Source organism: Hyperolius riggenbachi, chromosome 4 (genome assembly GCF_040937935.1).
Source record: "Hyperolius riggenbachi isolate aHypRig1 chromosome 4, aHypRig1.pri, whole genome shotgun sequence".
Lineage (NCBI taxonomy): Eukaryota > Metazoa > Chordata > Amphibia > Anura > Hyperoliidae > Hyperolius > Hyperolius riggenbachi.
The window spans coordinates 116848263-116871219 of NC_090649.1; the positions used below are offsets into that span (position 1 = coordinate 116848263).

At 44.9% G+C, this 22957-nt stretch overlaps 1 protein-coding gene across 1 annotated transcript in view; it reads right to left on the minus strand.

Annotated features, from left to right (window-relative positions):
- The window catches only part of LOC137504695 (kyphoscoliosis peptidase-like), a 37899-nt gene extending 15269 nt beyond the window's left edge, over positions 1 to 22630 (minus strand). Inside the window, exons 1-4 of the mRNA XM_068233279.1 lie at positions 22546 to 22630; positions 14620 to 14702; positions 11095 to 11203; positions 5743 to 5860 (exon numbers count right to left, since the gene is read on the minus strand). Of these exons, the coding sequence (XP_068089380.1) occupies positions 5743 to 5860; positions 11095 to 11203; positions 14620 to 14702; positions 22546 to 22630 (395 nt within the window). The remainder of the gene's footprint in view (positions 1 to 5742; positions 5861 to 11094; positions 11204 to 14619; positions 14703 to 22545) is intronic.
- Positions 22631 to 22957: the final 327 nt, after the last annotated feature.

The following is a 22957-nucleotide window of genomic DNA, read 5'->3' on the forward strand; positions in this document are numbered from 1 at the left end:
TTTTATGATTGCTTAATTTATGCAGATGCAAAATTTTGCATCCTCCTTTTTGATTCCCCATTTGGACCTGAGAGTTAAAGGGGAGGAGTTTTATGTATTTATTCCCCTTGTATTTGTGTAGCCCCACCCCCGGTTGAAGGAATTGGCTGAAACTCGAGCCGGGAAGTGGAGGCTACTTTCTTTGAAGTGCAATAAACAAAGAAATGGCTTAAAATGCTTCCCAAAGTCTCTCTCTCTCTCTCTCTCTCCATCTCTCTCTCCATCTCTCTCTCCATCTCTCTCTCCATCTCTCTCTCGACGAATTGCTATTCAAAGTTCGGAGAGTGGAAAAATTTCGGATTATCTGGGTACTTCGGATATCCGAAATCTTGCTGAGCACCACTGACAATAAGTATGACTCGTGTTACTTTGATAAAGCGCGTGTTGCTATAGTAACATGTAATGTGTCCGCAGGACACAAAACAGCCATCGCATGCTCCCCTATGGTGCCCGACCACCTACCTCCACTTCCACTGATGCACCAGATGCCTACATATAGGCGAATGTAACAGGCGATCCATGGATGATTTGTAGCATACAGTGAAAAATGGCACTGGTTAAATAATGGCGCCCCCTTCTGCCCGATATTTGTTTAAAACGATATTTATCGTTTTAAAGGTTAAAATAGTGCAGACCTTGTGAACGTAATTTATCATTTTAAAACCTGCTTTTTTTCGGATCAGTGAAAAATGGCGCATGGCGCCGACGATTCAATAATGGGTACAGTTAAAAATGCAGCAGAGTGACTAATGGTGCACCGTTCTGCCGATCATAAAATGCTATTTACCGTTTTTATGTGAATACATTAAGATGGTAAATAACGTTTTATAAAACATTTATTAGCAGAACGGTGCACCATTGCATGGGGGCTAGTGAGGCAGCGGTGGTCGGGGGGGGGTAGAGGCAGCGTGACACCAGGCAGCGGGGTGAAGGAAGTAGGATTAGGTGGAGGGAGGATTAGGTAGCTTTAGTATACATTACTGTGTCCCGGCTGGCGATCGCTCCTTCACTTCATAGTTAGCTTGCAGGAGTCCTCATCCAGGCAATCACCATGCGGAAACTGAAGCCGCATGGTGATTGGCTGGATGCAGGATTCCTGAAAACTAACAGAAGTGAAGGAGTGATCGCCGGCTGGGACTAGGTAATGTATCCCTCGGCACACATCCTCTGCCTAATCCTACTCCCTGCACCCCGCTGCCTGTCCCGCTGCCTAAAGTTTTTAAAGATATAAAACGATAAATATTGTTTTATATTAATTACTCCTGCGCCCTTTTTATACTGTTGGTGCTATGCGCCATTTTTGCCTGTTCCGATAATAAAGGCGCCTGATAGACTTTCATTGTAAAACGATATTTATCGTTTTAAGGTTAGAAAATGGCGCAGACCTTCTGAACACAATTTATCGTTTTAAAACCTGCTTTTTTTGTCCTGCTTGAACGATATTTATCGTTCTAAGCCCTGCTTTGCTGCCGTTTGGAAAATGTCTGCCCACCGAATTTAATGTTTAATAGCAAAGCCCCTTTAAAAGCTAGAAACACCAAATTTGCAGGTTATGTTAAAGCGGATCCGAGATGAAAAACTAACTATAACAAGTAACTTGTCTATATATCTCATCTAAAGTTTAGATAGTTTACACAGCAAATCTAGCTGCAAACAGCTTTAATAGAAAATTATTATTTCTTCCTGTGATACAAGGACAGCAGCCATGTTGTTTGTAAACATTACACAGAGGCAGGCTTATCTGTATCTTGAGCACTCAGCCTGTGAAAAAAACCTAATCCCCCCTCCTCCTTCCTCCCCTCTGCCTCTGAAATCTCTGGCTAGTAACACCTCCTCCGCCTCCTGCCCAGACTGAGCTCCCATTAGCCCTTGCTACTGCCAAGGCTCTCTGAAAACCTGTGGACGTGGTTTATTTAGTTTATAGGGAATTAGAATATTAGAACAAAAACAAAAAAGTATTTGGCTTGAGGAATGCCCTATAAACAGTAGGAAAAGAACACAATTATGCAATGAGTAAAAGTTCACCTCGGATCCACTTTAAGAAGAAAATTGGGAACAAGAAGAAACGTTTTTTTTTTCAAAAAGACCTTATAGTTTTTTAGAAAATCGATTTTAAATTTCTCCTTCTGACCGTGGGAAAATTAAACGCCCACCGACATTAGCGGTTAATAGCAAAGCCCCTTTAAATGCCAGAAACACCAAATTTGCAGGGAATGTTAAGAAGAACAGTGGGAACAAGAAGAAATTTTTTTTTTCAAAAATACTTTTTGAGAAAATCGATTTTAAAGAGACTCTGTAACCTCAAAAACATCCCCTGGGGGGTACTCACCTCGGGTGGGGGAAGCCTCTGGATCCTAATGAGGCTTCCCACGCCGTCCTCTGTCCCACAGGGGTCTCGCTGCAGCCCTCCGAACAGTCGGCGACAGACCCGACTGTAAATTCAATATTTACCTTTGCTGGCTCCAGCGGGGGCGCTGTGGCTGCTTTCGGCTCCGAACTACACGGAAATACCGTTCTCAGTCGGGTCCGCTCTACTGCGCAGGCGCCGGAAACTTGCGCCTGCGCAGTAGAGCAGACCCGACGGCGATCGGGTATTTCCGCCTAGTTCGGAGCCGACAGCCGTCAGAGCGCCTGCGCAGGAGCTGGGAAGGTAAATATTGACGTCATCTTTCACCGAGGGCTGCAGCGAGACCCCTGAGGGACGGAGGATGGCATGGGAAGCCTCATTAGGATCCGGAGGCTTCCCCCACCCGAGGTGAGTACCCCCCGGGGACGTTTTGACGTTACAGATCCTCTTTAAAATTTCAAAGAAAAAAGCATACATTTAAATTCCATAATGACAGTTCTTAGGGAAACAATTCCCGCCGACTTTAGCAGTTAATAGCAAAGGCCCCTTAAATCCTAGCAACACAAAATTTGCAGGATATGTTAAAAAGATAGTGGGAAACAATATTTAAATAAAAATAAAAAATAAAAATGTTATTTTTTTTTTTTAAATTTAAATTTTTTTTGATGTTCAGAGTGTGGTCAATTTTTTTAAAAAAATGGCGTGGGGTCCCCCCTCTGGAGGCTCTGTAACCCCCTGTCTCCCATGCAGGCTGGGATAGCCAGAATGTCGTCGCCCCCACCTCCTCCTGGGGCACCGGAGGTGGGGAAGAGCCCCGGAAGGCTTGGCCGCCCCTCTCCCCCGGAGCCCCCCCATACCATGGTCCCCCGATCTGCACTCCCCTCCAGCTTTAAAAATTGAAGTACCAGCTCTATGATTAAGAGGCAACGGGCGGGGATCACTCACCTTTTCGGCGTTCCAGCGTGCGCTCCACTGACGTCACTTTCTGCAACTGTATTGTAAGTGGACGGCGGCCCCCCGGGGGGGGGGGGGGGGGGGGGTTCCCTGCGATTTTTTCTAATTTTGCCTCAGGCGGCAAAAAGTCTAGGGCCGGCCCTGATTACCGCCAGCCAGAACGGCACAGCATCACCGCCAAACAGGCCAGCACAGCATCACCACCAGCCAGGCCACATAATCACCGCCAGGAATGCTAGCACAGTATCACTACCAGCCAGGCCAGCACAGCATAGCATAGCATCACCACCAGCCAGGCAGCCCAGCTCCATAGCATCACCACCAGCAAGCGCAGCATAACCGCCAGCCAAGCACACAAGCCAGCCAACCGAGGACAAGATAAGAGCCAGGTGATGGGCTTATTTATGTAAAATACTGCCTATTTATAATATATTTAAGTTACACCACTGCTATGTTCACGTACATTTTGCCCCACCCATGACCACACCCACATTCCATGACATGACCACACCCATTTTTTGCAGCTTTTGAGTCACTCTTGGTGCCCCTTAGGGCCCCGGATCTCCCAGAAACAGAGCAATACACCTGTCAGTCAGGCATGTTCTAGAGCAGGGGTGCCCACACGTTTTCGGCTCGCAAGCTACTTTAAAATTCGCCGAGGCAGGCGATTTTCAAATGCTAAGCTTAGCGCCCCCCCCCGTATAGGTTTGCTAGTTATATATGTGCCTTCAGTGTAGGTTAGCCAGGTATATGTGCCTGCAGTATAGCTTAGCCAGGTATATGTGCCTGCAGTATAGGTTAGCCAGGTATATGTGCCTTCAGTATAGGTTAGCCAGGTATATGTGCCTTCAGTATAGGTTAGCCAGGTATATGTGCCTGCAGTATAGGTTAGCCAGGTATATGTGCCTGCAGTATAGGTTAGCCAGGTATATGTGCCTGCAGTATAGGTTAGCCAGGTATATGTGCCTGCAGTATAGGTTAGCTAGGTATATGTGCCTTCAGTATAGGTTAACCAGGTATATGTGCCTGCAGTATAGGTTAGCCAGGTATATGTGCCTGCAGTATAGCTTAGCCAGGTATATGTGCCTGCAGTATAGCTTAGCCAGGTATATGTGCCTTCAGTATAGGTTAGCCAGGTTATGTGCCTGCAGTATAGGTTAGCCAGGTCTATGTGCCTTCAGTATAGGTTAGCCAGGTATATGTGCCTGCAGTATAGGTTAGCCAGGTATATGTGCCTGCAGTATAGCTTAGCCAGGTATATGTGCCTGCAGTATAGGTTAGCCAGGTATATGTGCCTGCAGTATAGGTTAGCCAGGTATATGTGCCTGCAGTATAGCTTAGCCAGGTATATGTGCCTGTAGTATATGTTAGCCAGGTATATGTGCCTGCAGTATAGATTAGCCAGGTATATGTGCCTGCAGTATAGGTTAGCCAGGTATATGTGCCTGCAGTATAGCTTAGCCAGGTATATGTGCCTTCAGTATAGGTTAGCCAGGTATATGTGCCTGCAGTATAGCTTAGCCAGGTATATGTGCCTGCAGTATAGCTTAGCCAGGTATATGTGCCTGCAGTATAGCTTAGCCAGGTATATGTGCCTTCAGTATAGGTTAGCCAGGTATATGTGCCTGCAGTATAGGTTAGCCAGGTATATGTGTCTGCAGTATAGGTTAGCCAGGTATATGTGCCTGCAGTATAGCTTAGCCAGGTATATGTGTCTGCAGTATAGGTTAGCCAGGTATATGTGCCTGCAGTATAGGTTAGCCAGGTATATGTGCCTGCAGCATAGCTTAGGCTGAGGGTCCAGGGCAGCATGCAAGTAAAGTGCCCTCCGCCAACTGTGGGTCCAGGAGCGCTCTGGTGGCTAAGGGGCAGCGTGCAAGTAACATGCCCTCCAGTGGCTGTGGGTCCAGGAGTGCTCTGGTGGGCTAAGGGGCGGCAGGCAGCGTGCGACGAGCGTGCTTGAAACGTGCCCGGCGCCGCCCCCAGCCATGATGTTATGGCCGCGCCGGCTTTCTCCTCCCTCTCTCCTCGCCGTCTCTCTCCTAGTATAGTAACCAGATAGAGTTCTACTGGCCATCCTAGTTTTCTATCACATGTTGATTGAGTGATGTCATGATATGGTCAATAGATGGACACAGACATGAGACACGGGCCTTGAAGGAGGAGGCCTATAACACTTGATCAGGTAACTGTGCCATATTTCTTACTATTCTCTGTGCTGATGACATCTGTACTAGGATAGGGAGAAACAGAATGGATTGGCTGAAGGACAACCCCACTCAGCCCTTCTGGAGCAGACCCTGTTACTACACCACTGCAATAATAAACATAATAAGGTTTACAGTATAAGTATCTACATCATGATGACTTAGCAAAACAGGATACAAAATATTTGGTGGTACCTGCACATATTGTCAAACAGTGAGGAATATCCAGCACAGACGCCTTTTCTTGCACGAAAGACATCATCAGGATTAGATGATCGTGAGCCAGGATTTTTATAACCGTGAACATCATATTCTGAATACAAATAAGATATGTGTGGGTCTGAAGTCTTTGCAACAAATAAAAATAGACAGTTGAGGCTTATTAGCAAACAATGACAGAGCACGACCACAACAGCGTCCATGTTGCTGGAGAATTGCACTCATCGTAAAAACCACAAACTTTGTCAGTTCAAACAATGATTTCAACAATCCCCCAGGTTGGTTTCTCACTGTATTGCTTTCTACTTTACCAGCAGTGGGGAGCCTCCATCTTCTCTCCCTCATTCACTTTGCGTACATTTAAAATAGCCGTAAGCTAAAATGGGCGCGGATATCGGTTAACTTAAATTTCAATTGAAGTTAGCGCTATATAATACTAAAACAACATTGTGCGGCTGTAAGGAGGATAAGATTCTAATAGTAGAGATCTTCAGCTTTATTTTAGTACTTAATTCACGGATATGGCTCACTTCGTATGCAACTATTATTCAACGTTTCAGAACTTGCCTGTGCCGAGCTTTGCGGCTGTAGCTAGAAGATAGAAATAGTAGAGATCTTTAGCCTTATGTAGCGGCTATAGTAAATGCTTGAAATGCAACATTCCCCTAATTTTTTCCTCATGTTTATTAACGGCTATATGTGTACATTTAGCTTTCATACCTTAGAGAAAAAGTCAGCTGTAGGGAGGATATCCTGTAAATTACAGTGATATAGGGCTGTGAATCACTGCTATTGATAGCATATGCTCCCTATAGCCGCTTTTTCTCTAACATATAAAAGCAAAATGCACACACACAGTCCTTAATTTATGTTAAACTTTAAGTGAAAATTTGTAAAAAGTCCCTATTCAAGTCGTTTCAAAGCCGCTATAACAAGGCTACACATAACAAGCAGCTATAGGAAGCAAACATTGAAAATAGTACAGGTTAGTGGAAAATAAGGGCGCACAGTAAAGTTGTTGTAAAATATAATTATGAAATACTGATATTTTACTATATAAATGTAAAATATCTATATTGAATAACAATATTTTACTATATGCCCATATTGCCAGCCAGGCTGAAGCACGTGTCCCAATCCCTGCTGTGCTCTGCCACAGCCACTTGTTACCTGTAAAGAGCACTGAACTCAGAGGAGATGGTGATCTGTTGTATGAAACTTCTTCACCATTGTCTGTATTCAGCATTTTGACTCTCATTCACTCTATAGATCGTATCTGAGCACCTGCTGACCTGATCTTTTCCGTTAGCTTCCAGCACTACTATTACAGGATCTGTATACTGAGATGAGTTATTACACTGTATAAGACGTGTTACATTGTATTCCAGAAACCCCAGCTGTTACATTGTATCCAGCCTGTTGATGTGGGAAATCCCATGAGACTTTGTTACATTGTATTTCAGCACTTTCCATCCAGGAACTCTAAGCTGATCTGAGTTGCTACTACTTGGGACCCCCTAAACACTCACATTTGATTCAGCATTCTGTGGCTGTATTACAGCCTGATCTGAGTTATCACATGGTTTCTCAGCAATCGCAAATGCTTCTGACTGGTGACACTTGGTGCCCTGTATCAGAGGAGCTTCACCGGTGCATAGAAGTGCAGTGTAGCCCATAGATGCGCCGAAGGTAACAATTTTACTGCTAAGAGGAGTCTCCAAAGTGCCGGCAATGAAGAGAGTGAGTAGCTGAGGAACGGCTAGCCCCCGCGGATCATGTTCCAGGATTATCCAGGGAGTTTTGACAGCTTGTCCCATGGTAGCAGAAACTCTCCAGGCCAGCCAGAGGGATATCCCATAGCTACCTCTGTGCACCAGGTGAGGAGGGTGCCCATATCGGTTGTTGCTTCAACTTGCAGACAAATAGTGGATATTAGTCTATAGTGTAGTGAATTGACATTTTGTAGAAATAGCCGATAATGTACAAATTAGATGAAGACATATTATAGCGGCATTAACTAGGGGCTATTTAGTAGTAGGAAAAAAATTATAAATCTAATTCTTGAATAATAATGGCTCTGGAGTAAAATTGTCAGAGAAAACACATACTATAGTTAGTGTTAGTTATTTTAAACACTGGACAGAGGATCAGCAACTTCCTGCAGCTGGAATGCCATGTTATAAAGTGGCTGTAAATGTCATTGCTCAGAAGATCAGTAATGTCCGCAGCTTGCAGAGGATGGAGATAGTCAGGCACTCTGGGGTCAGCAGCTTGCAGGACACATAAATCTTGCTGACCACAGCGGGAGAGATTTCACTTTGGCTTGTAGTCCTCAGGGTATATGTACAGACTGGCTCTGTGCACACTCCGTGGATGGGCAGGTTGGGATGAGAGCTGCAAGGTTCAGTCCGTGCAGCAATAACAAGCCTTCTTTGACCGGTATTTATTTGACCGATATTATATTACCGATATTATTTGACCTATATATATTCTTATACCGCTATTCTTCTTTGAAAAATATTCTGTTACATTGCAAGCCAGCAGAAAGCAAAACTGGCTATGAAGTCTGGCAGTAAACTTAGATGCAAGTAAACCTGCAGTGCCAGTGAGCAGAGTTTACCGATATTTGAACAGCCGCATATAGGAGAGAACAGTTTTTCTTAGAAACCTATAATGTTCGGGTATATATATTAATAGTTTTAATTTGCCAGCTGCTTTCCTGCTTCGGTAATGCACAGTTATGCAGTGATAACTAGTGTGGAGTTTCAGCAGGGATAATGAATAGCCGCGTTAATATCTGAAGGAAGTTATAGCCGTAAAATGCGCCCATTTTATACAGTATGCGCCTTGAAAGAGTGCTGTAGCCGATAATTACATTGACGAAATAGCCGCGCCTGAATTAACTTGCGCTGTCATCAACGTGTTCGTCCACTTTACATAGTACTGAACTTGCAGCTGAGCCAGTCTGAGCATGCCTGTCACAGGATTGGATTGGAACGATCATCCAAAGTATGAATGGCGCTCTAGTATGAAAGTGAAGGTGTGTACACATGCAAAATAACTGTCACCCACAGGGTTCAGAACACAATCCCGTAGCGGACAGTTTGGAGCCTAGTTCTGTACTGACACTAGCCTGCAGACACATTCTGTTGCTATGGAGGTGGGAAAGAGGGCAGATGGTGCAGCACATGATGAAGCAGCAGGAAGTGGGCAGGGTGGACAGGGAAAAATATAGGCTTGGCCTGCACTCTGCCAGGATGATCCACTAGTCTGGCTCTCTCACTGGCACATTAGGAGGGGATTGAGGGCAAACCTGACCTCATCCAGCCGCATCGGCCAAGAATCATTGGGCATGTGTACAATTGCAGTGGATTGAGCCCTAGCGGAAATTTTGCAAATACACCTTTTAAAATCCACCAGGTGTTCGATAACATGGGGAGTTCAGGTGTTCACACCTTCCTTATTTTGATCAACCTTTTCTATTTCCATCCTGGAGATTTCAGCTGAATTTGTGTTATGTAAACCCTATTCATGTTTTCTTTATGCAATTCACTTTGTATTTATCATTTGTCAACGCTTTCATTCTTCAGTATTGTTATTTATTGTTATTATGCCCGACGTTGCTTGGGCTATGTTGTGGCTTGTCTTAGGCCTTTTCTATTGTGAAACTTCAATAAAAACCCTTGAAACTAAAGCTGACCATGTGGGAAGCTTGGGCAAGAGTAAGGAAGTATACACCGTGGGGCACACCAGGGTTAGCCCTGCAGGAAAGGATTAGTCGGGCAACTTGGTACTGGTTTCATCTAGGTACCCCAGTCATTTTATTCAAAACATACCTGAAAAATTGCAAACACAGATTCACTTTTAACCAGGGCTTGATTTACCATAAGGCACTGTAGGCACATGCCTACAGGTGCCTGATGATGGAAAGGCGGCTCATTCCCCTCTCTGAGCGCCTCCCTCCCTTGAATACCAAGAGCTTTGTGAAGTTACTCTACCAGCTCTTGGCATTACACCGACAAGTTCTCTCTTCAGTCAGGGACACCTCTAGCTACTTAATACTGAGGCTCCTCTAGCTACCTAATACTTGGAGGCACCTCTAGATAATACTGAGGGTACTTCTGGCTACCTAACACTAAGGGGCACCTGTAGCTACCTATGAGGGCAAGGGAACTAAGGAAGAAGTGACAGCTGGGACAGCCAGCACACTTGCAGTGCAGTTTGGGGGTTTGTAGGTTCATGGAGGGCAAAGTCTAAGGTGCCAGAACATCTGTACCTATAGGCTTCTATGAGGTAAATCGGGGCCTGCTTTAAACGCAAATAACACCTCTCACATGAAAAAAAGAGGACCTGCCTCATGAATTTAAAATGCAGATAAATCACAAAATGTAAGAAAAAAAAGCAAACAAAATGTGATGACCAGGGATGCTCGGATACCCCAAATCACGAATTTGAGTGATCACGCATTTGACTCCGCCCACTTACAAATTGACTCGGGATAACAAATTTAAACAGATATCTTACTCGAGTGTGGTATTAAGTCGAATAACTGCATGTAATCACAAATCACGAGTCGTGATTCGAGATTAAAAACCCGCTGACTTTAACAGTTAATAGCAAATCCCCTTACATGCTAGAAACACTAAATTTGACAGATATGTTAAGAAGAATAGTGGGAACAAGAGGAAACTTTTTCAAAAAGACCTTATAGTTTTTGAGAAAGGCAATTTTAAAGTTTCAAAGGAAAAAAGTATACAAATGTGGTAAATACATTAACTGTCACTTACCGCATTTAAATGTATACTTTTTTATTTGAAACTTTAAAATCGATTTTCTCAAAAACTATAAGGTCTTTTTGAAAAATGTTTTTCTCTAGTTCCCACTGTTCTTCTTAACATATCTGGAAAATTTGGTGTTTCCAGCATGTAAGAGGGCTTTGCTATTAACCACTAAAGTCGGCGAGTTTTTAATCACCAATACCAATACTAGTGATCACGAGTAACTCATGATTTTGAGTTGGGTAACGAGTGTGATCATGAGTGCATTCAGGATCGGCATTCGTGATATAGAGCTGATCACTAATGCCGATTATGACCTCAAGTTACTCGTGATCACGAGCTCGTGATGAGCACCACTGGTGATGACATTGAACTACATTAGATGAGTGATTTCACTAAACGTATGTGTATTCAAGTACTGTGTGCAAGCTAAGCAGGCCTGTATGTATAAACAACATCTTTCATAGATAGATTCCCGTGGGATTGTGCACTAGTTTTCTACCTTTTTATATTACTAGTTCAATCACACTGTAGTGCCACCTGCACCTACCTATGTGATGACAGATCCATATCCAGATCGTTCTTATTTTCTCCAAGTCTGTCTTAACACCTCTTACAAGCTCTTTGACTAGCTGTGCAATAGTTCCTTTGGTATCTAACTAGTTTGGAGAAAAAAAAGAACAACAAAAATAACTATGGATAACACCAACATTACCAATGACTTATGCAAATAAAGATGTGTACAGACAGTGTATGGACAGTGCCAAGCATATAAATAATGATGGTGAGTTTCTTTTTCTTTTTTTTGTGCCTGAAAGAGTTAAACTTCAGGCGTGCAAGTGACAATTTCTGTGTTGTCTGTCAAAGGCTTCAGCCTATGACAGTGGATCATCCCCAAGCCTACCAGGGGGACAGCTGTGTGAAACGGCTGTCCCCAGTACAGTGCTGCCTTAGATCGCAGCGCTGTATGGAGTAAAAAGACGGTGGTTTTGCCGTCTAACATTCTCCTAGCAGCGATCGCCACTGGGAGATTGAAGGCTCTGCCTACCATGCGGAGATGCGCGATCTCCTGCAAAACAGGCCCGCAGGACCTTACGCCAATCGGCGTTAGGCGGTCCTGGGGCTGCCGCCATCGGCGTGACGCGGTTGGCAAGTAGTTAATTATGACTTTGTTGGAATTCTTTCTGAGTATTTGATTTGTGTCTGTAGGCTATCTGTATCTGTAGGCTACTATCACACTGACATATTGCAGTGCATGGAACACTAGACTAATCACATGGTAAAAACAATGCAATTATATTGTAAGGGGATGTACACATTGGCGCCTTAGTGGTGCGGTGGAATCTGTCGGCATAATGCGAGGCATGCTGTGCGGTACTGGACGAATGTGCGTTTACAAATGTGCTGAAGCATACTTTTCACATACTGGATGCTTCACTGTTTGTGTTGTATTGTACACGTAACACAAGATGTGACTTTCGCCTCCATATTGTGATCCTATTTTTATATGGCCTCAGTGTGCAATGTCCCTAGCCTTACATTTATTTTGTCAATTTAAACCTTTTGTATTTAATTCTATGGTTCCAAATTTCTGAATTAACAGAAATTCTCTGAAACATGCTATTTTCATTAAGATGATGTAAACATGAAGGTAACCAATTGGAAAATGTTGCACTTATTGCCATTCCCATGCTGCAACCTATAATAGATATTCTTTCTCTAGTCAGTTGTTGAAAAAATGATGGCTGCAGCCACACAACCTCCTTCATTATTTGGCACCCCCACCGGGCTGCAGGCGGGTTTAAAAGGGCTCCTATGCAACCACAGCAGTGGGCATGGTGCTCTGCATTGGGAGGAAAACCCCCTTCTCCTACATGCATTCCCACACTGGTTAAAGGTATAGGGAGTACAGTATGCCTAAGGAGGGGAGGGGGGTTCCTGAAAGGTCTCCCTCAGCCACACACAATACAGTATAATAATATGGTAGGACATCATGCTGGGTAAACACAATGCAATTTCCCATCTGACTGGCAGGATCTGACAAATATTTCCTAAATGTCCGATCTGCTACTGATCGACAACGGGATCCATTAGGAGCAGTTTGAATACAGATAATAATGAGGACAGTCGACATTGGTAATGAAGGGAAAAGTAAAGCATTCACACAGCAGGGCACAGGGTTGTGCTCATACCTGACGCTGTTTAGTTCCCCAGAGCTGCTTCATGCTCTGTGCAAACGCTGCTGCTCCATCCAAAGTCAACTGTAGCAGGGAAAGAAAGGGGGCTGTGCTGTGTGTGGTGATATATTGGGGTGCTGATAATGTTAAGGATAATAACAGAACATATTTCTGTCCTGTTTCTGTCTAGTAGGTCTGTTAAAAGCTAGTCTGGCTCTTGAAGGTGCCACCTGGCCCCAGGAAACGGTTAATGGGAGCCTGTATGTACATGAAAATTCTGTATGTAAATGTACATTACCTCTGCCCTCAATTTCCAGCAGGGGAAGAGGTGTCTACTGCTAATTAGCTGCCAATTGAGGAAGAATAGGCTGGCCTGGCTTTTGAACTCTAGAGTAAGCCATTGTCCCATATACAAAGCAAGACTACCAGAGTCTTGGGGACAGGGGAAGTTGACACCTGAAGGTTTGAAATTTACATGACAGCCAGCTAGAAGGGGTTGGAAATCTCTGCAGACTTTAAAAACGGAGACAGGAAAACTTTGATGCTAGGAAATAATGTTGAGGAAGCCTTTTGATGTCTGTTAGGATACAATCTTACCTGTTGAATTCTGCAACCTTCAAAAAGCTAAAACAGGAACCCTTTGAAGTTCGCATATCACAGGAAGACTAGGACAAGTGTTCGGTGATGTCACAAACGGGGAAATTGCATTAGTTCCTGGGGGCTGGACATTAAATGCCCCAGGGGACACTTCGGACTATTTAAGTTGGTCCAGGACAGTCACAGGTATCTTCTCCTGGATATAGCACATAGCTAGGGATGATCTCGACTCCTGGTCGAAAAAACCGGCGTGCTCCCGCCATCAACATTTAGACCTTCAAGTTGGTAACGTTTTAATCCCCATTTTTATTTTTACGCAAATATCCTTGTGTGTACTTTTATCTTGTAACTTTTACTTTGTACTTTTTTACTTTGTTTTTTGTACATCTGTTGTATAAATTACTTTCTGCACTGTTTCACGTTTTCCTGGAATATTAAATCGTTATTTAATAAGCTTGACTTCTGCTGTACTAAACTAACACTCATAGCCTAGAAGAAACTGAAGTGTAACTGTGTATAAGTCCGTGCCTGATTGTACGTTTGGGCAACCCTACCGTATGAGATTGTAATTGCATTGTGTGTGGGGGCGTTTGTCATACGTTGGCCTAAAGCGTGCAGCTGACCCAACGTACGAAAACGCCAGTGCGAGTAGCTCGACAGCAGAGTGGCTAACAATATCGTTCGGAACGACTGTTAGTGGTTTTGCTTCACTACAGTGTAAGATTGCAACTGTGCGTGTGTGTGCGTGGCGTTCCCGTATTTGGCCTAAAGCGCAAAGCTGACCCGAATACGAAAACGCGGATTGCGTGCTGAGCACTCGACAGCCGAGTGGACGTGTCTAGCAAACCGCTAGTGGTGGCAGTAAGAGGCTTTTTAGGGGTCACAGCATTGTTTGCAGCTTGAATAAGGCTGTTCCCCGTTTGATCTGGTCAAACCCGCAGTCGGGAACAGTATACGCAGGCGTGCCGCGGGCCGGTTCCTGACACTGTGAGCTGCAGCAGGATACCTGCAGACATTCTGGTGTCTCAACTTGTGCCTGTACCCAGACACAGCACCGGCCCTGGTCTGAGGGGGGATTCTGGGCAGCTGTAATCCACCCTTGCATTTGCCTATGTGCTTTCTAGGACTCTGCCTTCCTTGTTATTAGCCTCCATGCTTGGATGGCTGATGTGGCATCTAGTATACCTTTAGAGTCGGGTTATCTATATACATTTCAAGACTTTACTTTCAGTTTTAAAGGAGGTGTACATTTTAAAGAAGTAATTTTGCTCAAAGTTACAAAAAAAGTAGATCATTTATACCTTTGAAGCAAACTGGTCCAGTTCCTCAAATTTTTTCAGGTCAATCTCCATGGACTTCAGGCTTGATTTATCCCAAGGATAACCTGTTTTGCAAGTACATACTGTTATTAAAGTTGATATCTAGGCTCTTTCAGGATTATATTTCTGTATAAAGCACAACCTTGGGTAGTTGCTGTCTGCAGAAGAGGACATGGACATGGGAGACAGAGACAGAGAAGGCTGCAAATAGGAATGAAAGCATGCAAGGAAAGCACTGTCCACAAAAGGGGACTAGACATAAAAGAGGGGATGCTGCAAGTTGAAGAGGAGGCGACAAATGGGAAGCAACACATGAAAGAGAGGACCTGCTGGCAAAGTAAGGAGACAGGTCATGTAAGGGTGGGTGCTGTATTTGGAAAAGAAGGCAGCAAGTAGACAACAGCACAGGAGGAACTCAGCATATGGGACAAAGGGATTCTGTTTGGTACATAAGAAAGGGAAGCTTCACATGGAGAAGAAGGACAGCATGAGAAGATTGGCACTGGAGGGAAGAGATATGAATGTGGATCCACTCCATGGTTAGCTTAGGTGACATTGCTGTGTAACAAAAAAAAAAAAAGAAATACCTTAAAATCCAATGTTATTTATGCCTAGAGGTGAAGCAGTTAATTTTAGCATAATGGATACTGAATCATAATGGATAGACTGCAATATAAACTTGCGGCTATGGGACATCAGGGTGTGAGGATTAGGGATGCTCATTCGGATTGCATTTCTGCATCGGAAATCGCGGAAATTTTCGCCGAATTTAACATCGATTTTCTCAAAAACTATAAGGTCTTTTTAAAAACTTTTTTTTTCATCTTGTTTACAAGATTCTGTTTAATAAACCATGAAAGTTTGGTGTTTCTAAGACTTATGGGGGCTTTGCTGTTAACCGCTAAACTCAGCAGATTTTACTGTAATGTAAAACGCAGAAAATCTGCATTATCCGATATGCGGTAATTTTAAGCCAATCAGAAGACTCAGAATGAATAAACCAATCAGAGAATGGGGATTTAGGCGGAAATTTCCACATTCTCTGATTGGCTTATTCATTCTGCGTCTTCTGATTGGCTTAAAATTACCGCATATCGGATAATGCAGATTTTCTGCATTTTACATTACAGTAAAAATCCGCTGATTTTAGCGATTAATAGCAAAGCCCCCGTAAGTCCTAGAAACACCAAACTTTCAGGGTTTATTAAACAGAATCTTGTGAACAAGATGTAAAAAAGTTTTCAAAAAGACCTTATAATTTTTGAGAAAATCGATGTTAACCACTTGCCGACCGCCCACAGCCCATGGGCGGCGGCAAAGTGGATGCCTTAAGGACCGCAATACGCCTTAGGGCGTTGCGTCCTTTTCCTATGCCGGGGGAGCGATCGCGTCATTGATGACGCGCGCTTCCCCCGGCAACTGGCTCCGCCCACCCGCCGTAACATCCCGCCGGCCATACGGAAGCGCCGGCGGGATGTTAACCCCGCGATCGCCGCTACAAAGTGTATAATACACTTTGTAATGTATACAAAGTGTATTATACAGGCTGCCTCCTGCCCTGGTGGTCCCAGTGTCCGAGGGACCACCAGGGCAGGCTGCAGCCACCCTAGTCTGCACCCAAACACACTGATCTGCCCCCCCCCGCCCACTGATCGCCCACAGCACCCCTCAGACCCCCCCCCTGCCCACCCCCCAGACCCCTGTTTGCACCCAATCACCCCCCTAATAACCCATCAATCACTCCCTGTCACTATCTGTCAACGCTATTTTTTTTTTATCCCCCCCCCTGCCCCCTGCCCCCTCCTGATCACCCCCCCACCCCTCAGATTCTCCCCAGGACCCCCCCAGACCCCCCCCCCCCTGTGTACTGTATGCATCTATCCCCCCTGATAACCTGTCAATCACCTGTCAATCACCCATCAATCACCCATCAATCACCCATCAATCACCCCCTGTCACTGCCACCCAACAATCAGCCCCTAACCTGCCCCTTGCGGGCAATCTGATCACCCACCCACACCAATAGATCGCCCGCAGATCCGATATCAGATCACCTCCCAAATCCATTGTTTACATCTATTCTCTCCTCTAAACACCCACTAATTACCCATCAATCACCCATCAATCACCCCCTATCACCACCTGTCACTTTTACCTATCAGATCAGACCCTAATCTGCCCCTTGCGGGCACCCAATCACCCGCCAACACGCTCAGATTGCCCTCTGACCCCCCCTTATCAATTCGCCAGTGCATTAATTACATCTGTTCTTCCCTGTAATAACCCACTGATCACCTGTCAATCACCTATCACCCATCAATCACCCCCTGTCACCCCCTGTCACTGCCACCCATCAATCAGCCCCTAACCTGCCCCTTGCGGGCAATCTGATCACTCACCCACACCAATAGATCGCCCGCAGATCCGACATCAGATCACCTCCCAAATCCATTGTTTACATCTATTCTCTCCTCTAAACACCCACTAATCACCCATCAATCACCCCCTATCACCACCTGTCACTGTTACCTATCAGATCAGACCCTAATCTGCCCCTTGCGGGCACCCAATCACCCGCCCACACGCTCAGATTGCCCTCAGATTGCCCTCAGACCCCCCCCCCCCTTATCAATTCGCCAGTGCATTAATTACATCTGTTCTTCCCTGTAATAACCCACTGATCACCTGTCAATCACCTGCCAATCACCTATCACCCATCAATCACCCCCTGTCACCCCCTGTCACTGCCACCCATCAATCAGCCCCTAACCTGCCCCTTGCGGGCAATCTGATCACCCACCCACACCAATAGATCGCCCACAGATCCGACATCAGATCACCTCCCAAATCCATTGTTTACATCTATTCTCTCCTCTAAACACCCACTAATTACCCATCAATCACCCCCTATCACCACCTGTCACTTTTACCTATCAGATCAGACCCTAATCTGCCCCTTGCGGGCACCCAATCACCCGCCAACACGCTCAGATTGCCCTCTGACCCCCCCTTATCAATTCACCAGTGCATTAATTACATCTGTTCTCCCCTGTAATAACCCACTGATCACCTGTCAATCACCTGCCAATCACCTATCACCCATCAATCACCCCCTGTCACTGCCACCCATCAATCAGCCCCTGTCATTGCCACCCATCAATCACCCCCTGTCACTGCCACCCATCAATCAGTCCCTAACCTGCCCCTTGCGGGCAATCTGATCACCCACCCACACCATCCGATCGCCTGCAGACCCGCAGTCAGATCACCTCCCAAGTGCATTGCATCTGTTCTCTCCTCTAAACACCCACTAATTACCCATCAATCACCCCCTGTCACTGCTACCCATCAGATTAGACCCCCATCTGCCCCTAGGGCACCCAATCACCCGCCCACACCCTCAGACCCCAGCCCTGATCACCTCGCCATTGCATTACTTGCATCTATTCCCCCCACTAATCACACCTTGAGACACCCATCAATCACCTCCTGTCACTACCTGTCACCCCCTAGCACACCTACCCATCAGATCAGGCCCTAATTTGCCCCGTGTGGGCTCCTGATCACTCGGCCAAACCCTCAGATCCCCCTCAGACCCCCTTCCGATCACCTCCCCAGTGCATTGAGTGCATCTATTTTCCCCTCTAATCACCCCCTGAGACACCCATCAATCACCTCCTGTCACCCCCCTAGCACTCCTATCCATCAGATCAGGCCCAATACAACCTGTCATCTAAAAGGCCACCCTGCTTATGACCGGTTCCACGAAATTCGGCCCCTCATAGACCACCTGTCATCAAAATTTGCAGATGCTTATACCCCTGAACAGTCATTTTGAGACATTTGGTTTCCAGACTCCTCACGGTTTTGGGCCCGTAAAATGCCAGGGCGGTATAGGAACCCCACAAGTGACCCCATTTTAGAAAAAAGACACCCCAAGGTATTCTGTTAGGTGTATGACGAGTTCATAGAATATTTTATTTTTTGTCAAAAGTTAGCGGAAATTTATTTTTATTGTTTTTTTTTTCACAAAGTGTCATTTTTCACTAACTTGTGACTAAAAGTAAAATCTTCTATGACCTCGCCATACACCTAATGGAATACCTTGGGGTGTCTTCTTTCTAAAATGGGGTCACTTGTGGGGTTCCTATACTGCCCTGGCATTTTAGGGGCCCTAAACCGTGAGGAGTAGTCTAGAAAACAAATGCCTCAAAATGACCTGTGAATAGGACGTTGGGCCCCTTAGCGCACCTAGGCTGCAAAAAAAGTGTCACACGTGGTATCGCCGTACTCAGGAGAAGTAGTATAATGTGTTTTGGGGTGTATTTTTACACATACCCATGCTGGGTGGGAGAAATCTCTCTGTAAATGGAAAATTGTGTGTAAAAAAAATCAAACAATTGTCATGTACAGAGATATTTCTACCACCCAGCATGGGTATGTGTAAAAATACACCCCAAAACACATACTTCTTCTCCTGAGTATGGCGGTACCACATGTGTGGCACTTTTTTACACCCTAAGTGCGCTAAGGGGCCCAAAGTCCAATGAGTACCTTTAGGATTTCACAGGTCATTTTGCGACATTTGGTTTCAAGACTACTCCTCACGGTTCAGGGCCCCTAAAATGCCAGGGCAGTATAGGAACCCCACAAATGACCCCATTCTAGAAAGGAGACAACCAAAGGTATTCCATTAGGTGTATGGCGAGGTCATAGAAGATTTTATTTTTTGTCACAAGTTAGCGGAATATGACACTTTGTGAAGAAAAACAATTCAAATCAATTTCCGCTAACTTGTGGCAAAAAATAAAATCTTCTATGAACTCACCATACTCCTAACGGAATACCTTTGGGTGTCTTCTTTGTAAAATGGGGTCATTAGTGGGGTTCCTATACTGCCCTGGCATTTTAGGGGCCCTAAACCGTGAGGAGTAGTCTTGAAACAAAAATGACCTGTGAAATCCTAAAGGTACTCATTGGACTTTGGGCCCTTTAGCGCAGTTAGGGTGCAAAAAAGTGCCATACATGTGGTATTGCCGTACTCGGGAGAAGTAGTATAATGTGTTTGGGGTGTATTTTTACACATACCCATGCTGGGTGGGAGAAATACTTCTGTAAATGACAATCTTTTGATTTTTTTACACACAATTGTCCATTTACAGAGTTATTTCTCCCACCCAGCATGGGTATGTGTAAAAATACACCCCAAAACACATTGTACTACTTCTCCAGAGTACGGCGATACCACATGTGTGGCACTTTTTTGCACCCTAACTGCGCTAAAGGGCCCAAAGTCCAATGAGTACCTTTAGGATTTCACAGGTCATTTTGCGGAATTTGATTTCCAGACTACTCCTCATGGTTTAGGGCCCCTAAAATGCCAGGGCAGTATAGGAACCCCACAAATGACCCCATTTTAGAAAGAAGACACCCAAAGGTATTCCGTTAGGAGTATGGTGAGTTCATAGAAGTTTTTATTTTTTTGTCACAAGTTAGCGGAAATTGATTTTAATTGTTTTTTTTCACAAAGTGTCATGTTCCGCTAACTTGTGACAAAAAATAAAATCTTCTATGAACTCACCATACTCCTAACGGAATACCTTGGGGTGTCTTCTTTCTAAAATGGGGTCATTTGTGGGGTTCCTATACTGCCCTGGCATTTTAGGGGCCCTAAACCATGAGGAGTAGTCTTGAAACCAAATGTCGCAAAATGACCTGTGAAATTGTAAAGGTACTCATTGGACTTTGGGCCCTTTAGCGCAGTTAGGGTGCAAAAAAGTGCCACACATGTGGTATCGCCGTACTCAGGAGAAGTAGTTTAATGTGTTTTGTGGTGTATTTTTACACATACCCATGCTGGGTGGGAGAAATAACTCTGTAAATGGACAATTGTGTGTAAAAAAAATGAAAACATTGTCATTCACAGAGATATTTCTCCCACCCAGCATGGGTATGTGTAAAAATACACCCCAAAACACATTATAGTACTTCTACTGAGTATGGCAATACCACATGTGTGGCACTTTTTTGCAGCCTAACTGCGCTAAGGGGTCCAAAGTCCAATGAGCACCTTTAGGCTTTACAGGGGTGCTTACAATTTAGCACCCCCCAAAATGCCAGGACAGTGAACACACCCCACAAATGACCCCATTTTGGAAAGTAGACACTTCAAGGTATTCAGAGAGGGGCATGGTGAGTCCGTGGCAGATTTCATTTTTTTTTGTCGCAAGTTTGCAGAAATGGAAACTTTTTTTTTTTTTTGACACAAAGTGTCATTTTCCGCTTACTTGTGACAAAAAATAATATCTTCTAAGAACTCACTTTGCCTCTCAGTGAATACTTTGGGATGTCTTCTTTCCAAAATGGGGTCATTTGGGGGGTATTTATACTATCCTGGAATTCTAGCCCCTCATGAAACATGACAGGGGGTCAGAAAAGTCATAGATGCTTGAAAATGGGAAAATTCACTTTTTGCACCATAGTTTGTAAACGCTATAACTTTTACCCAAACCAATAAATATACACTGAATGGGTTTTTTTTTTAATCAAAAACATGTTTGTCCACATTTTTCGCGCTGCATGTATACAGAAATTTTACTTTATTTGAAAAATGTCAGCACAGAAAGTTAAAAAAATCATTTTTTTGCCAAAATTCATGTCTTTTTTGCTGAATATAATAAAAAGTAAAAATCGCAGGAGCAATCAAATAGCACCAAAAGAAAGCTTTATTAGTGACAAGAAAAGGAGCCAAAATTCATTTAGGTGGTAGGTTGTATGAGCGAGCAATAAACCGTGAAAGCTGCAGTGGTCTGAATGGAAAAAAAGTGCCTGGTCCTTAAGGGGTAGAAAGACTGTGGTCCTCAAGTGGTTAAAGTCGGCAGAAATGTCCACGATTTCCGGCGGAAATCCGCATCGGAATGCGGAAATTGGTGGCAGAAAGCAGAATCGGTAGCAGTAGCGGTAATCGGCAATGGCGAAATGCGGATTTTCAGCGGAATCGGAAATTGGCATTTCCGACCATCCCTAGTGAGAATCAGCAAGTTGTGTGGATGAAACAGAAACGGCAGGAAGTAGCACGAGTTCTTGGCAAGCTTTGCACAGTGATCAGTAAGTAAGCGGCGCTGGGGTGTTTGAGTTTGGTGTGTGTATCGGTAAGTGTTCGGCAAGTAATCCGTAAGTGGCACAGGGGTATTTAATTTTGGTGTAGTTATCGGTAAGTGTTTGCGGCGTGAGTCATCAGTAAGTGGGATGTCTCAGGTAGTGTATTGGTAGGAAGGTTAGTTTTAGGTGTGTCGGTAGGAAGGTTAGAGTTAGGCATACTGGTAGTCAGGTATATTGGTAGGAGGGTTAATGTGAGAGGATAGGTTAGGGGGAGGTTGCAAGTTGAGTTTGCCATGAGCTATAGGCGCTAGATAGTATAACATCAGCAATAGAATGTCACCAATATAATTTACTATCATGATCAGCTTGTGGCAAACTCACTTGCATATACGGGAAATGTAGATTTAATAGCAGGCAACTGAGATCATTACATTCTGTTTACTGTGCACTGCCATTGACCTGAGGAAGCTGCTTGTAGTGGCAAAATGCGTTGCACAGTGCTTAAAGAGAGTCCGAGGTGGACTCAAAAAATAAAAAAAAAGTGCACTACCTGATCCACGGGGCTGAGCGGATCAGGTAGCCGCAAAAAAACGCAGCACCCCGCTACTCATGTGGGCCACTTTCACTTGAGTGACCTATAGGTCACGACGCTGCACTGAGAGACTGTGTGTCTCTCATAGCGTGCAGGGAGGCAGAGGAGAGGCAGGGGGCATGGTCAAGGAGAGAGCTGCCCAATGGGCAGCTCGGTAGACCCTGTAGGAACGCTCCTGGCATCTTAAACAGGAAATTGTTCTCCTCACTGTTTACCTCCAAAAGAGCGACAAATATTGTCGCTAATTTCGGTGGGATAATAGCGAGGCGGTGGGGGCAGAGAGCGGCGTTGGGGGAACATAGAGGCATGTCAGGAGGCAGAGAAAATGCCTCTGTGTCCCATCTGCCCCTGATCCACCTCGGGTTCTCTTTAACCTTCCTGGCGGTATGAAAAATTCCGCCAGGAGGCAGCGCGGCAGGTTTTTTTTGTTTTGTTCTTTTTAAAATCATGTAGCGAGCCCAGGGCTCGCTGCATGATAGCCGCTGCTCAGCGGCATCCCCCCGCCCGCTTCGATCGCCTTCGGCGATCTCCGATCAGGAAATCCCGTTCAAAGAACTGGATTTCCTGGAGGGCTTCCCCCGTCGCCATGGCGACAGGGCGGGATGACGTCAGCGACGTCAGCGACGT